This window comes from Agelaius tricolor, unplaced genomic scaffold (assembly GCF_023055355.1).
Source record: "Agelaius tricolor isolate 1412-34295 unplaced genomic scaffold, bAgeTri1.0.p SCAF_27, whole genome shotgun sequence".
Lineage (NCBI taxonomy): Eukaryota > Metazoa > Chordata > Aves > Passeriformes > Icteridae > Agelaius > Agelaius tricolor.
Window position 1 is genome coordinate 500,355 of NW_027269287.1, and position 17,294 is coordinate 517,648.

A 17,294-nucleotide genomic window follows, 5' to 3' on the forward strand; every position below is an offset into this window, starting at 1 on the left:
GATTCCTGATCAGGAGAGCCTTGCTCCTCCTTGCCCCCTCTTTGGGGCTGACCGTACTTCAGAGAGTTTCCCTGTGCTCTTTGCAAAGATCTCTGCACGTCCCTCAAACCTGCCCTCAAAACAGAAGCCAGCCTTGCTCAGTTTGCCTTCTGCCACTTATCTGCACATTTTTATTTTCACACCAGTGTATCTTTCCTCTTAAGGTACTAGTTTAAAAGAAAAAAAGGGGCATAGAAGTGGTGCACAGACCTTTATGCTGTTCTTATGATTCTTCTTGTTCCCAGTGCTTTAATCTCTGCTATGTTCCACACAATTTTGGCAATGAATTCTCTAAGCAAGCATCTAGTTTTGCATTGGTTTTGAAACCATCATTAACAGCTGTGCTGCTGAAGTAACATGCTGTTCATTAAGCACTGGCTTCAAATAGGGTGATCATGAGGTGCACATACTCCAAACATCAGTTAGCACATACTACTGATGCAAAGGCATCAGGGAAGCAGACATTTAATGCTGCTCACCAATTTTTAATGGTGCATCTGGTGCTGGTGTTGCATAGAGTAGATTTTCTGGCTTCAGGTCTCGATGCACGATCCCATTTGCATGCAGATACTAAGAAAGAGAAAGTCAAAGCACATAAGTGAGAATGGTCAAGCATGAGTTGACATCTTTCTAATTCTCTATAGCAGTAGATTAATATTTTCTCTGTGTGTGAAACAGAGTTACTTCACTAATTTTCAGCAGCTCTTTTCTCTGCAAACTTGCTCAGCATAGGATCCTTGGATTCATGCTGTAATCTGTAATGAATAGGAAAATAAAATTTGGGAAGGCAAAGATAACATCATGTTCATTTGGGAACAAAAACATCTCAGAAAGTATCCTTGAATTTTAATACAGCAGTAGCTCCTAAGAAGCAATCTGATAGATGATGAGATGCCAAAGTCTGGCTCAGAGGAAGGTAGTTTCTGCACATTATAACATTCTCAGAGATAGGAAAATGGCCATGTAACTATTAAACAATTAAATACACGTATTTGAGTAGAAAGGATGCAGTAGTTGTCCTGGGTCAACTACAATGCTTAGGGTCCCTTGGTGCAGATTTTCTACAAGTTTTAAAACCACTCAAGGGGAAAGTTCCAAAAATCCATCTGTCTTGCCAAAGGACATGCAAATCCACTCACTATTGAATTCCTGCCATGCACTAATGGAAAGAAAAATTTCTAGAACATATGGCTTCCACTTATACTGCTATGGACAGAAATAGAAAAAATATAATATACAATATACTGATAGACAAAATGGATAAACTAGTGAGAGAAAATCTGTACTGCTGTTGATAAAATATTCACACAAAACTCTGAAGTCTTAGAAGAGAATTGCTGAAAGGTAGAATCACATTATCTTATTCAAAAGTCTCCTGTTATACATTTTAGTAGTACCTCTCTCAGCTGTGTTTTCACTACCAAAAAACCCTAGTCTCTGTGTATATTTATCCAGGAAATGACAAATGGTTGAATATTCACCTAGACAATACAGCTATAGTAATGTAGTCTTGAGTTAGCATCTGAGCTGAATTCTTGACTGTGCATCTCCTATAAATTGCCAGTGATTAAACAACATTAAGAAGGAATACATTGCTCTGTCCTTTGGCATTGTTTTAGTGACACTGTGTGTTTTTCACAAGTGTTTTTTCTCACAGTGCAATAAGTGTTCTTTATTGACTTTCTCTGCAATCCTAAAGCCATAGGATTTGTCATGATGTGGCTTTTAGAGATCAGCCAAAGACTCTCACCTTACTTCACAGAGAAATTTAAGTGTTTGTTCTATCTGTTTTCCACAGTGAGCTAACTAATCAATTATCCAAGGTAAAAACAGCCAACAACATATGGAAACTGATGGATAGTACACTGCTACATCATGTAATGCAGCCACATCTGCATGCCTGTAAACAATCATGTCCACCCTCCATAAAAATATATCTTCATCATGCCAGACATAACTGTAGCAAAGATGCTCCCACAGCAGAGCAGTGATGTGTTTGACATGCAGAGGTGACACCAAAAGCCATCAGACTGGAGTGGACAGAAAAAGATGTCTGAACTGATCTGTGTTCATGTGCTGAAAATCAGTTTAGCTACCTCTAAGGAGTGAGAAGGATCAAACATTTCATGATCTGATGGAAAACAGACACTGCCAATTCATCTGCACAGAAAGTCCTTGACCAAATTTGTGCAGAGGAATGTTCCAGCCAAGTTTGCAGTCTTTTTGCAGGTCCTTTTTACCACGTGCACATAATCCTAAAAACATTTTATGCTGTGAGGCTGAAAACATAGAAATTTTCTTTTCTTTCCAGAAACACATTTTTGTGGGAGGGAATTTTGGGAAAAACTTTAGGAGAAGCTGTTCAACTTTTCCTCCCTTTTAAGTCATAAAATGGTTTGTGGGGCTCCTTCTCAGGCACAGAACCATAACTGAGAACATCTGCTAACCACTCCTGTGCCTGATGACTGACTGACTTTTTAACTAATTGAACTTGGAGTGTAAACTGGTTTTTTTTTTTGTTACAAACTTACAAAACCCCAAGTAGGAAATTTCTTTCCCCTGTCCAAACCACCATTTGCATAAAACTTACACATAGGGGTGCCCAACAAATGAAAATTCCTCAATAATTTAACCCATGCCTTTCAAAGATTGTCACTACAGTAATCTGTGCTCTCTCTCTCATGTGCCCTCATCACAACACCTGCACCTATTCCCTCTTCACCATACCTCCCCTATATTCCCAGCATCTAATCCAGAATTCCTGCCCAGACGTAGTAACTCCTCTGTCATCTCTTTGCAGCCCACATAAATCCTGCCATTGTTACACCCTAAAATCAGTCCTTGCTGCTCTTTCCTCTCTCATCCTTTGTTTCTCTGCTTGACTTCATACTTGGACTGGGACAAGACGTGTATGGCCAGGGATGCCTCATGCTGCCAGGTCCTGGCTTTAACAGCTACTGTTGTCAGCTTGTATTTTCATAATACATCAAATTTTTTGGAGTATTGCCAATAGGGTCAACAGCTTTGTTGTGAACTAGCAGACAGAAGGACAACATGGATAAAAACCTCAAAACTAACCCAGCAAAAAACCCCCAGTGGTTTTATGGACATGGATGCCCCATTCTTTATGGAAGTATTATTTAGGCTTGTGGATCCCTAGGTCTCTGAGGGGATAGATAGCTGGTTGTACTTCTGTACAAGGTGTCTGCCTCCAAACAGCCTTGCTAGTAATGGTTTCTAGCAGATGCAGTGACCTCCTGTCCTCCAGCCTGGGCCACCTGTCACTCACTGAGAGCATTTCCGGCTCCACAACCCTCTTGCAACACTGTCCCTTCTCAGCACTGCTCCCTTAGTTAGTAGGTACCCTGGGACCGACCTATTTCCAAATTTTCATCAGTCCCATTCTCCCTGTGTAGTGTTAGAGCTCCAGGTAGTATTGAAGGAATACTAATTGGTCTTGTAGAAATATGAACAGTATGAGCTAAAGGATCTTGGTTTAGAAACAGATTTAGTTAAATTAGCATAATCCACTTTGTATAACACTTATCTCAATTTATATGTGCTTTATTTTGATTGCTCTCGCTTTATTTCTCATATACTGATTTTAATGAAAGTTAGGTTCCTTTGCATAACTTCAAAGACTTTCCTAGTTTGTAGTATAGAGTTGGGCATTGTGCATTTCCACTGTAAGACAGGTGCTCTACTAATTATATGTTATGTCTCTTAATGACTAAGTTATATGATCAAATGAGAGGATCTGGGCCCAGGTATCATGCAAGAACTCACTTTACAAACCTAGGCATTACTGATTTACATCACTTTTCCCACATTTGGAAAATAGTTTATATCTGTGGCTTGATGTAGAGTTTGCAAATGTATAGCACTGCAGAACACTTTAACAGGGCATGCACATTAAAATGTGATCATGATGCGGTACTCTCACTGTAACTAAAATATTCAGTTTTCACTTTCTTCAGATTTTCAATAGAGAATGCCAGCCAATAAAAAATCACAAAGACTTCTCAGGTAATCTGGGAGAAAAGTTTTATAACAAAATTTAGTAGCACAGTCTTATTACTCTTTGATAAACTTTGAGGTCAGACTCATCATGACACTATGTTGTACTGAGTTTGATATACAGGTGCTTCTCCATAGGACCTACTTAAAAATGAAGACAGCCTTCATCTCAGCCTTTACTCCTGGGGTACACAACAGGAATCCATGACTGAGCAACTTCCATGACTCTAACTATGACTGAAACAGAAAGACTTTTTTTTCTTTTTTTTTTCTTTCCCTCTAAGCTTTTTTTCCAAAAAGCTCTCACTCTGATGCATGAAAGTTTCTTTTGGTCTTTGTTTTGTTGTTTAATAATTCAGGCATCTATCTAACTTGAAAGATTTTATGACAAAAGGACAAATGTAAACTGCTTAACACTCTGGCCCTATCCCTTAATTTTATTTATGGCACCCATTACACAGAACTGTAGAAAAGTAGGGCTGTAATGAACCTGAATGATCTATTCCTCTCTATGCTCCTTGGCAGCATCAATTACACCTACAACAGTTGTTTGTTCAATTTATTCCTGCAGGCCTCTGCTATTAGAGACTTTAGAATTTCCCCAAGCAATTTATTGCAGGGCTGTGCTTTTCTGACTGTTACAAAGTACTTCTCTGCAACTCACCTGAATTTTGACTAGAGCAGATGAAGCCCATTGCTTTGTTTCCTATGTATGGAAGAGGCAGAAAGTAGATTATGTCCTTGTTTTGCAAGAGCCTTTTGAATGCTTGTTATCATGTACACAATTATTCTTCTCTCTCAGATTGCAGGACTTTTGTTTGGTCAGTCTTTTCTAGACTTGTGGTCATTCTTGTTTTCTCCTACAGGAAAGTGTCAACTTGCACTAATGTGTTGAAAATGCAAAAATGCATTCCAGTAGTTGTGGCCTGACAAATTTTGTAAAATGTATTAATAAATGTATTTGTCATTAATTTCCAACATATGCCACTCCTGTCTGCCTGTTGATCCAGTGTAACCTTCAAGCCCTTTCTCTTTTTTTCCACTGCCTTGACTGAACAAAAAGGGCACTGAATTTTAGCAATATTATTTTATTCCTAATCCTACTCTGCAACATATTTGCAGCTTTCTCCAATTTTATGGTGTATAGAATTTTTTTAAGTGGATCTTCTATTCTATCATATGCGGTTAGCAACAAAAAACACTAGAAAAGCAGAGCAGGCAAGGCTTCTCCTGAACTTCCACTTTTGCTCTTCTGATACACATTCTCTCAGTAGAGACAACCAGTCTCCAACCAGCTTAAAGCCACATAACCTTGATAATATTTTAATAATTTATTGTAAAACTGTCAGATGAGTCAAGTACTGAAAGCTCCATTTATATCAGGATTGATTTGGCATGGCTTGATCTGAACAAAATCCTGCCTTCCTGGTGTCCTCCATTCCTTGTTATTCCCCAGGTGCCCCATATTCTTTTCTTCATTATTTACTTCAAATTTCTGGGGGGAGTGAAGTTAATTCCTTCCTTCTTCCTCTGGAAGTGAGTACTGAATATATCTGCTTCACTGCCCGGCCGATACTGGATGTGAGTGTTATCTATTACATCTATTTTAGGCTTAAAAATCTTGCTCTTTAAAGATTGTACCATGCAGGTCACTGGGTGCAAAGAATTTAAAAAAATATCTAAATTATTTGAATACATTCTGAAGCTAATTTTTATTAATTTTTCTTATTGTAGGCTCATCCTTTACAGCTTATTCACTGTTATTAAATGTGCTAGACATCTGAGTATAGCTCAACACTTATGGAAACTAGCAGGAAAAAAAAGGACAGAAACAGTGCTTCCTTCTAGACATCTTTCAATAGGTCTCCTTCACCTGTAGCACTTATGGGGAGGATCGAACTCACTACCCCTCTTGTCTCATTCTAGATTCTTTCTCATTTTCTGCCTTGGCCTTCCTGGCTTCAGCCTTTGAATTCCTGCTGTTATTCAAAGCCAGGCATGAAGACCCTGACCTGTTCTCTGCTTCCACCTGTGTCAGTGTTTAACTCCAGGATGGGCTCTTTCTGAGCAGTGACCTTCATTCGAGGACTGATGATGGCAGATTTCTGTGTGCATTAGCAGTGGGGAGAAGTCTGTTGTCTGATGTGGCTGGTGCAGTGATTTCATTACAGCAATTTCTGTCCAGGATGCTGATAATGGGACAGCCATGATCATGAATACCAGATTCACTCATGTTTTCAAAAGGAAAATTTCCACCATTTTCATTGCTGGATAGAATATATTTAGGACTCGCATGTTGACTTTATTACAAAACCAGGACAGTAAGATTTTAAACCAAAGCCAGCACTGGACATTTTCTGCTATAAATGCAGTCATTGCATGCATAAGGAACTGAAATCAGGGACTTTTTTTGCTCTCTTTTCAGGAATGTCTAGACTTATAATTAAGCTCTTTCTGTGGCCCTCACAAAAGCTGCACAGAAGAGTGTCATTGCATAATGAAAGCTACTGCACAGTAATTTGGTTTGATTACAGCCATATACTGCTTGAATAAGGCTTGGTTAATTGATGCTGATTTTGCATCAGTTAAGAGGAAGCTTAAATAAATTTTCAATAAACTAGAAGGATATTGGGAAAAAAAATCCTGTTTTCTAGTCCTAGGAAGGTGAGTCAGCTCACCTTATACAGGTAGAATGGGAAAGCCAGTCTCCATCTATGTGGTGTCTAAAATCACCATTCAGCACAGACCTTACAGAGCACAGGGAAATATTCAAAATGTATCACTGAAAATGTACCTGGAATCCTACATTCCATGTTGGTGCAGACTTTAGAAAACAAGACACATGCAGCTTGGAGGAATTGAGAGATATCTAAAATGTTATAGTTAATGAGGACCTCTGCACTATTACAATCTCACGCGTGTATTAGCCAATTTGCAATTCACAGGTCCAACAAATGCACAGAAGTTACAGATTGATAAGAGGATATGGTATGTGACCTGGAACTACTATAGGCTTATCCTAGGGCAAACCAGGCAGTTCTTCTGTATCTCAGTTTCTACATTTTTGAAACTGTTGAGGTATATAAGCTGCACAGATGTCAGAGTGAAACATGCAAAGGGAATGGGGACACATAATAATTTGTTTTTGAAATGGCCCTGCTACCAGTGAAATCTATGTAAAATTCCCCTACTTCAAAATTTTCAGACTTTATTTAAAATATGTATAGTAATATGACAGCCTGTTCCTGTTCCATTTATCCCTTAGGCAGCACATAACTTTAAATGCAGAACAGGACGTGAAATCCTATATGCTTTGGCTTTGGAAATTGAATAGTTTTATTTGTGCTGATTATGGGAAAGTGCATTTATCTAACTCTGTTGCTTACATGGTAAAAAAATTGTTTAGGGTTAAGTTTTTTCTGTACAAAAGAGAACAAAAGAATAGAAATATTTTTGAATATACAGGAATTGTTTTAAGAGGTCTTGCAGAGGTATATGTTAGAATTCCTGCTTAAAAAGCTTAAAAAAAATGTCACCAAATAAAAACCCACCATCAATGGTAATTTCAGAACCCAGCTCCACATGCATCAGCAAAGCTTCAGTAATAAAGTGTGAGATCAAGTTACAGTTATATACACATCAATATCTCCTCTTTGCCACCTTTCCTTTCTAGTAGTCACACTGGTTTTGAGACTGAATAAACAGAGGTCCACTTCACCACCATAACAGATGAAACCACTATCAATTTATTTTCTGGATGTATTATTTCAGCAAGTTATGGAATTCAGTGTCTGGATCACAACAAAACAGAGACCTAGAAAGCTCACAAATAATGAAAGCTCCTCCAAACAGAGGAGCTGTTGCAGATTGCAGATTGCAGAAATCTGAGTCTTTGCACTTGTCTTCCTTTTACTGGCTGCTCTGGGAAATAGGAGTATGCCATTATGTTTGCTACTTGAGAAACTGACTTCCAAACATTTTCATAAAATATCCATTAACCTAGTCAGATTCATTTAACTGAACATTGTTTTAGTGGAACAAAGAATATTTGCCTTTGTATTTAGCATAAGTATGCACTAACACAACTAATTTGATTTATAATTTCAGATAATAAATCTCTGTGTTATGAAAAAGAATGAAGAAATGCATCAGCATAGATGAATAAATCCAAATCTCATTATTTTCTTTGCTGATCTACGATATTCAGAGTTATGAGATAGGTCAGAATGGAGGTTTTAAATTAAGCAGTTGGGTTATATAAAGTTTCAACTGCATTCCCCACAATTAATTTTCTTTTACATTTGGAAGCTTTTTTTTTTTTTTGAACATTCTAGCTTTTAGGAGAGTGAAGCAGCCTTAGGGATGATGACACTACACCAGGTGTGGTGACAGCAAACCATGTACAGTAATTTCTGTACAATCTGACATATGTAGGAGATGGTAACACACACACCTTCCCACACAACTCCCAAATGAGCGGGCTTTGTGCAGAGAGCTGTCTGCAGTGGCATGAAATTCTCCTCTTAAATTGTAAGTAGGCCACAGCATCAGAGTAGCTAGAAGAGCTTTGATATAGTGGCTTTTTCTCTACATCCATCCAGAGCAGCCACCCACCTGCAGAATTCAGAGAAGAATTAACATACATTTACCATGTTGCTCACACAGCCACTCTGCTGAATTTTCTTTTTTTGTTGTTTTGGGGTGTTTTTATTGTTGTTGTTTGTTTGGTTTGTTGGTGTTTTTGGGGTTTTTTCTGTTCTGCAGGTCTGGGGTAGAGAAGACAAAGATGATGCAACTTCTCCTGCAATTGCCAGACCCCTCATGTAGGAAAATCTTCCCACTGCAGTCTCCACACAGATTGGGCACCTTCCCAGTGCCTGCCCCTCTCCAGTTTCATAGGGAAAAGGTGAAGAATATATTTTGTTCTGGGAAAACTCAGTCGTTTATGGTGAAATTCAAAAGAGTCATTGTAATAAATGTAGCGTAATGCCACAAAATTGCAGTGGGCAGAGCTGAACAGCTGTGACTCGATCTGTCAGGCCTGCTGAAGTACAGTACACTACTTCATGAGGTGCAAAAAAAACCCAGGAGAGTTAAACTCCCTCCCCAAACCAGCACCGTTCTTAAAACAAAAGCCAAAACCTGGCAGTGCAGTTCTTCCTTGGTACAAGCACCCATTTCATCTCGTTTTATTCAGCTCACAGAACCTCTCTGCTCAATTTACTTAACTCAACAAAGCTCTTACAACCAACCCTCCACAGTGTGCTGAGGTTTTATGGTTTGTACAGAGGTCAGAAGACAAAAAGCATCACAATCACATTGCATTCTACCACTTTGCTGTGCTCACTGTCTTCACCATCTTTTAGTTTATTGACCACAGTCAATAACTTTATAAACAAACAAACTTTATAAACAAACAAACAAACAAACAAATCCCTAATAAGCAAGAGTTTTTAATTAACTTCAAGACATGAAAAATATTTAAATAGCATAAGAGATGGAATTATTTAAGACTAACCTACAAAAAAAAACTTTCAAAAACTTTGTGAACACACGAATGTGTCTTTGTAAAGTAATGCAACTACAGCAAATTTGAAAGGAAGCAGGGAGGAATTTTATAAAATTGAGTTTCTACCTTTTAGCCAATGGCATAAATCTACAGAAAGGCTTTTATCAATCTGCTATCCCTATATAGAAAGAAAAATTCAGCAAGATCACTGCAATTCTAGCAAATTTAAAACTTAAATTCTCTATTTAAATTTAAAACTTAGATTCTCTATTCTGAGCAGGTTATTGAAAAGCAAGCACTGTTCTTGCAAGCCAGTAATGTCTTTGGTTCTGCCTCTGGGAAATTGAAAAACATACAAATGAAAACCAATCTAGAATAGATCTAAAGCTGCTGTCAATGATATCTGGGTCTAGGTCAGGTCCCAGTAATGAAATCATCAGACAGACATTTAGCTAATGGAAAACTATTTCTGGCAGCATTAGGTTTCACTGACCACAGGGATTCACAAGCCACAGTTCTAGGATACTGTAACAGGGCCATAATGCAATACCCTAATTACCCACAGGTGCGCGTCTGTTCATTTGGAACCAACATATTTTAGTTTTCTTGCAAGAAATTGCTTTTTTTGGATTCCAATCAAAGCACTAAATTTCATTTTGATTATTTTTTCTCCTTTTTTTAAGAGGGATATTTCATAAAGTAATGTAGATCTTAAATGGGTAAGTTAGTCTTTAGCATGCGTTCTTGAACAAGCAGATTTTGTTCTGCCTGTACTGTACACTACAAAACTAAGCCATGTCAGGAAGTGCTCCTGGGTGCCAGTACTCAATTGTCTACATTTTTCAAATGTTTAGAAAAGTCCTGGGTAAATTAGTACTGATCAAAACAACACCCTGTTTCTCAAGTAAAGGGTATTCCCACCAAGCAATTTGAATCTGGACATTTTTTTGGCAGGCTGGCGCTGGCACAATTTAATGGCATGGATATTGTCTGTAAAAAGCCAGCTGTCATTGCTGACAGCGAATGACTGTTTTGGTAGAGTCAGACTTAAATAGTTTCAAAGGTGAAATTTCAGTGTAATAAACCAAAGAGGATGAAATTTCTCTTGTCCATCCATGAAATTCTCATTCCAAAATATGCATTTTAAAAAAGTCTGTAATTTTTAATGCATCATTTTATCTATGGGATATTCATAATCCTGCATTTGAATTCTTCTTTATGCATAAATAACACACAGATGTTGTTTTGTGTTATATTATACTGCTTAGCTTGAATGGTCAAGTTTGGCCTACACTGGCATCACTTGTTAAGCCTAATATTGACCACACATTTAAGCTGCATAAACCATATTATTAAAAAAAGAATAATCTTCTTTTACTTCTGTTACAGACTTTTTACAAAACGTAATTTTAAACAGCTTAGCCCTCAAGGAGTACATGTATAGAAGAGTCTCTACTCATTCATTTCCTAGATGTGAGTCCTCAGCCTTTGCAATACAAATGCCAACATCAGTCTTTGAGGTGCCATTACATTAAACCACAGTGGTGGTGAGGCAAACTGAGACTGATCTCAGCCTCACAGAACTGTGACACATGCACTCTTCTATTCTGAAATCAGGAAGGAAAATAAAATATCATTTCTGTCGGTAGCACCATACCTCAGGCATCTCCTTGCTTGAGGTACACCTTGCAGGCTAGACCTGTAAACTATCCCCAGTTTTCATGTTTTTGCAACACAAACTTTGCACTCAAAATGAGAGAAGAAGTCTATTATGCTCTGTCATGGGGACTCAGTGAAAAAATCCAAACAACTTCATGGACAGTTACTTAGGATCCCAAAACAGTGGGAATTCATAAGTTCTATTTCCATTCTAGGTTTTAAAGCCTGTATTTTTCTTCAGGTGATGACATTAGGAACATACACTTCTGTTGTACTTTACAAGATACCAGCAATATCTGTAAGGAAATCAGGTATTTTAAAAAAATCAGACCCATTTAGCTATGCCTTTAAAAATGTAACAGGAAGGACATATAAAATTCTCACTTAATAGTAAGAGGAAGAGGTCAGGTAAGCCTGTGGTTACTCTGATACATAGGTGACTGCTTCTATTGAAAATCTTTCTCAGATTGCACAGGAGTATAATGATGAGTTTTCTGTAAAGGCATATTATGTGTTTGTGCACATAATATGACTCTTGAAAGTGGAGGAAAATTTAATGTTCTGCTGGGAATCATCAACTTCATCAAGGCACTCCATGTTCATTGTTCAGACACCTGGAATTCTGAAATACCATGGGCCACTCAGAGAAATGCCAAATTGTAATTTGCTAGAAGGTTCTCTTTTTTAGAAAGTCCAGGAACAGATCAAAATGGGATGCTTAATTTCTGTCTAACAAAGTAACCTCCCTGTGGTTTTGCTGGTCTAGTCCAGAACTTCAGGCAATGCCACCAATTTTTAAAATACATCATATGACAGTTGTTTTAATATCCAAAAGGCTACAAACATTTTCCTTATGACATCTGCTAATACTGGAAGACACAGTAAGAGATTTAATTTAAAATTGTATTTTTATCACGGAAAGATTTTCAGAAACATGTTTCCAAGTATTTTTCCTGGTTTCTACATGAATCTCTCTTAACTCCAAATGTTGCTATTACAATGGAGATGTCCATAAAAAAAACTACAAAAATTTAATTTCTGTTAGTATGCCATACTCTTCCCAGCATTCACAAAATCTTTGTAAAAATGCCTACAAATATGAAGAAAAAATTGTGCTCTGTCACATATTCTACAAAGCCATGGAACTGACAAGAATATCCTAGTATTTTGACTTTTTGGACAGATTGTATTCCCAATGCAAATAAGCCAGCCTTTCCCAAACTGCAACTTCCAGAGCTGTTTCTCTAAGCATGTGACAAACTCAAATAATACAAGTGCTTTCCAGGGTGAATAGTGATAATATGTCTAAATAAAATATGTCTAAAATATAAGAACCTGCTGTCATCTCCAGCACCTGCCTCAGGGTCTGCAGTCAGACAGGAGGAGCCTGGGGTGCAAAAGCATCTCAGGCATTTGTCTCACAGGCCACTGCTAATTTTCAATTAGGACTTAGAGCCAGAAAAAGGATCAGTCACACAGGACAAACGGCAAATAATCCCATGAAGTAAGTGTAAATGTTTCTGTCATTTTCAATGAAACTGCAGTGTGTGTGCTAGTTTAGTGTTTTGCACTGCACTACCACCATAATTCAGACATCCCTGTACCCTTGATCAGCAGACAGTCACTGCTGTGGCTCTCAAGGAGAGTTGAGGTCTTCTGGTTTAAAACTGTGGAATTAAATGTAATGACCAAAACTCAGTCACATGTTATCACTGCACTCCGGGGGCTGGAGATAGGGTGGCAGTATGTTTTTCATTTTGTGTTTTAATCTAGGTTTGTGTCTTTGTATCAAGTACAAGAGACTTAAAGATTAACATTGAAGTTAAATTTATTCCCATACTAAAAGGACACAACAGGATAATAAAGAATCTGGTCCACAGATTCCTGTTTATTTGGATTTTTATTGATTAGCGTAGCAATCAGAGTGAGATATAAAATGTATTTATTGTTCCAGAGTAACTTCCAAATTGAGGGAATGATTGTGTTAAAGATTTGTGTATAGAAAGTCTTTTACCTCAAAATATCAGTAAATAAATCTAAAACATGTAATGAGAAACAGGAATGCCAGCTGGGATAAAAACCTTTTTCTCTCACGTCTCTGAATCTAAACATAAATCCATATAAACAGAAAAAGCTATTTTGCCCTCATTCAAGTAAACAGCTAAATTCCTATTGATCAGAACAACAAAACAACCTAACTGAAAAACTGTGAAGAGATGACTGAAAATGATATCCTTTCTTGACACCCTGGCTTTCATCATCTCATTGTCTGTAATGCCATCATTTATTTATGTTTGGTTTGTTTTTTTTTTTTTTTTTAATCACAGAGGTTTCTGGCTTGCTATGACCTGGATTATAAATGTGAAATATTATGAAGAAACGCAAAAGTAAAAATTCAAAGCCTTTCACAGTTTTGCATGGTACAATTACATAAGAAAAACGTGAACCCCCTCAGCCTCTGCAGGCTATGGTTGAACAATTCCATAAGACTAAGAAGTGCTAAGAGAAGATAAATCAATGTTAATTTTAACATATGTCAAACATGGGTGCCACTCCTGTCCCAGAACCTCCTCTTATCAAACCACATCTGGACTAGGCTCAATGACAAATGTGAATATAAACACCAGTGCTGAAAGAGAAAAAATCCTGCCTGTGGGCTGTTTAGAAGGAAAGAAATCCTCTTCTTTGGAAGTTTTGATAGTAAACTTCATGCAACAATCACAGATGTGAATATGTCTGGATTTCAGTCAAGTATAGAACATTAACTCTGGTGTCTAGTTGGTCTTGCTGATGGTTGCACTGATGGAAATAGAGATCAGTAGGAGAGTGCAAAGTAGGCAGGAGCACAAAGCGAGGAAAGAGCTTGGTGTTGAGAGACCTGTTCTGGAAAAGGAGGGACTGATGGAGGACTGGAGAGGCTGTTGTTTGATGAGACAATGCTAAATTTGCCCTGTTCAGCAATGCAAAGTAGAGGTTTGAAGGAGGACTTGACCACCCTCTACAAGTACACAGCAGGGTGTACAAATCACCACCAGGCAGGGCGGAAGGGACAGGCTAAGCTATCTCATTCTTGGCACATAAAACCCAACCAGAAAGTAGCTATGAATATTTTTAGGCCAGAAATGAGAAAAAGGCTCCTCACTGTGAAAGTGTCAAGTATTCAGGACAACCTTCCAGGAGGAGTGTATGCGGGTCAAACCAAAAACTGCTTCTAAGGCCATGCAAGAACCACTATAAAGAACATGCTATATTATTTTTTTTAAATTTTCTTTCCAGTTTATACTAAAAGGTGCTGGGTTTGCATGGCAAGGTTTTGGGAGCAAGGGGACTAGAGGGGTGGCTTCTGTGAGGCTAGCCATCAGCAACAGGGGCAGCAACTCTGGGATAAGATATTTAAGAAGGGAAAAAAATTCCCTCACCACAGAAACATCACTTCAAGGAGAGAAGAGAGAATATTTTCTCATTATCACACTGTGATTTAATTGGTAATAAATTAAACTAATTTTCCAAAATTGAGTCTGCTTTGCCTGTGATGGAAGTTGCTAAGCGATCTCTTCCTGCCCTTGACTCATGAGCTTTTTGCTGTTTTTTCTCCCCTGTCCATCTGAGGAAGGGGAGGGATAGAGGAGATTGGGTGGGCGTCTGACACTGAGCCAGGCTCAAGCCCCAAATACAGCTTTTTGAGCGGTTTTTAGTTGTAGTTTTTGGTGGTTTCTGTGTGTTGTGCTAATTAGCAGAAATAGGATTTGATGCATAGGGAATCTGACTGCAAGCATTTGTGCAGCTGGGCTGAAGGAGGACACAGGCTGAAAGTAAGAAGGCCAAAAGGGAAACAATGAGCTGGGAGTACTTTATTTCATTGTTGAACTGGAAATGACAACTACATCCTTAAGTATTGATCTCAGCTCAGTGCTTGCCAGGGTGAGCATCACACTGAGAGTGATCCCTGCTCAGTCAAAGCCCCAGTACACAAAACACTGCAAACAAGTGAGAGGATATGACTTTCCTGTCTGCTCAGTGATGCACTGGAAGAAGTTCAGATGAGTAATGTCTTCTGTCAGATAAGAGCAACTCAAGCTGCTGACATGTCAAAGGGGAAAGATTTAATGGGCTGCTTAGCTCCAGTTTAAGAGGGAATGTGGTGCAGAGAGATTGTGTAGCTCTGAAATAGTGATGTAAAGGAAAGGTACTGCTGGAAATTACATCTTTCAATCTGTGAGGCTCAGATAAAATTGGCAAACATATGTTTCACTGAGACTTTTGTCAAACACCAAAGATAGCACCGCAGACTACAAGGCTGAGCTTCTACACAGTCTTGTCTATGATGAGGTCTCCACTTTATGTACATTCAATTGCTTAGGTTTTTAATGTTTATTTAAGTTGATTTTTGGATAATTATCATCCTTTAACTTAGCCCACAAATCCTGCTAATAGGTTGCCTATAACCCATCTTTGCTTCTGTTGCTGCTCTTTTCTTCTCCTTTTTTTAAACTAGTTTCAGGGTACCTTATATTTCTTTTCTCTTCAGTTATTCATTCCACAGGGCTAAATAGTCAAGCTACTGGTATCTTCTTGCTCATTTGAAGGTCTGTCCCTCCTCTATTATCACACTCCTTGTTTTAGCCTTTCCACGTCCTTCTCCTTAGGTCTCTCACACCCCCTTGCACTGCTTCTCTTACCCAAATACTCCAGGATCTGTGTTAAGCACCAGCCTTTATCCATGTTTATACATCTTCCAGCATCCTGGCAGCATGTCCTGTAGTACACACAGCTCTGCTGTTTTCCTCACACAGCAGATATAACCAGTTTCATAAGACCACTCCAGAGATGAGCTGCATTCAGTGTTGGCAGGTACATAGGAATATGTAATATACCAACTTCCCTCAGAGGTGGTAATCATTCCTGCTACTGTACACCTATACAGAGTTGTTGAGCTCACAGGTGAGGAGTTATCAGCTGGAAATGCAAGAGGAAGAGAGATGCTTAGGTGTATTTATACACCACAAGATGTGCTATGAGTACATCCCAGAGGCACAGGGTGAACTCCTGGAGTGATGCCTTTTTGCAACAGACAGATGCAGTCCTCAGATGCAGCAGGGGAGATATTGTCAGGGAGAGAGGTGCTACTGGAAAGACTCTGATTCAGATCAGATGCTGAAACAGACTGATGATGCTACTATATGCTGTAACATTTAACTTATATAGTGAGAGTTTTCTGGACTGAAAAACAAGCGAATTTTGAAGAACATGAAAATTTTCATTTTGCAAAAGAAGATTAATAAAGTGACATGCAATATTTTACATATATAAGGTAATACATGTAAAGATAAGATCTATCTAAGTCATGAGGAGAATTTCGTTAATTTTGAATTATTTTACCTTGAGCATAGGTGCCTGAAATATGAGACTGGAGTTTTCCCAGAACAGGTTGCAATCAGGTTCAGACCTCCCAATAAGAAATCTATTAAGCCTGAAGTCCATGTTTTTATGAGCAGAGATTAAACATATGGGCTTATTTGCTTTAACAATAGTTGTAGGCTGCAAGAGGAAACAAATGCTGTTTGTCAAGACAAGAATGGACAAAATGGAAGAAGGAATGAAAATTCACGGCTGTTACTTAATCACTGAGGTCAAAGGAGGTTTCCAACAGGAATGCAGTAGCAAAAAGCTGACTGGTCTCATGATCACAGCTCTGCGAGAAGATATATCTATGATGGCAACAGCAAAAATCCTGGAACTTATGGAAACAAAAGGTTGAATTTCAGATTTGAGCACCCTTCCCAGAGTCCAAAAGTGAGCACACCTGTGAAGTCAGGGATGCTTTTTCCAAACTGTGGAGTCAACAAGACCAAATTTAATTGCTATGTTTACCCCACTGGCTTCAGTGCAGCACTGATGACCTCCACAGATGGAGGATTTATTCACAGTAAAATCTGTACTTTGATGCAATACATGCCCAGTTTTCAGTAAAGGATGTATTTTTTCCCCTGCTAAATCAGTGAACAAAAGCTTTGGGGCTTCAGCTGCTGCAGTCATCATTCAGCTTTTTTGAACTTGCAGAGATGACAGT

At 38.4% G+C, this 17,294-nt stretch overlaps 1 protein-coding gene across 1 annotated transcript in view; it reads right to left on the reverse strand.

The window, feature by feature from the left end:
- Positions 1-17,294, reverse strand: part of CAMK4 (calcium/calmodulin dependent protein kinase IV) — a 140,218-nt gene that overhangs the window by 15,057 nt on the left and 107,867 nt on the right. The window contains exon 6 of the mRNA XM_071448606.1: positions 519-609. Within this exon, the coding sequence (XP_071304707.1) occupies positions 519-609 (91 nt within the window). The remainder of the gene's footprint in view (positions 1-518; positions 610-17,294) is intronic.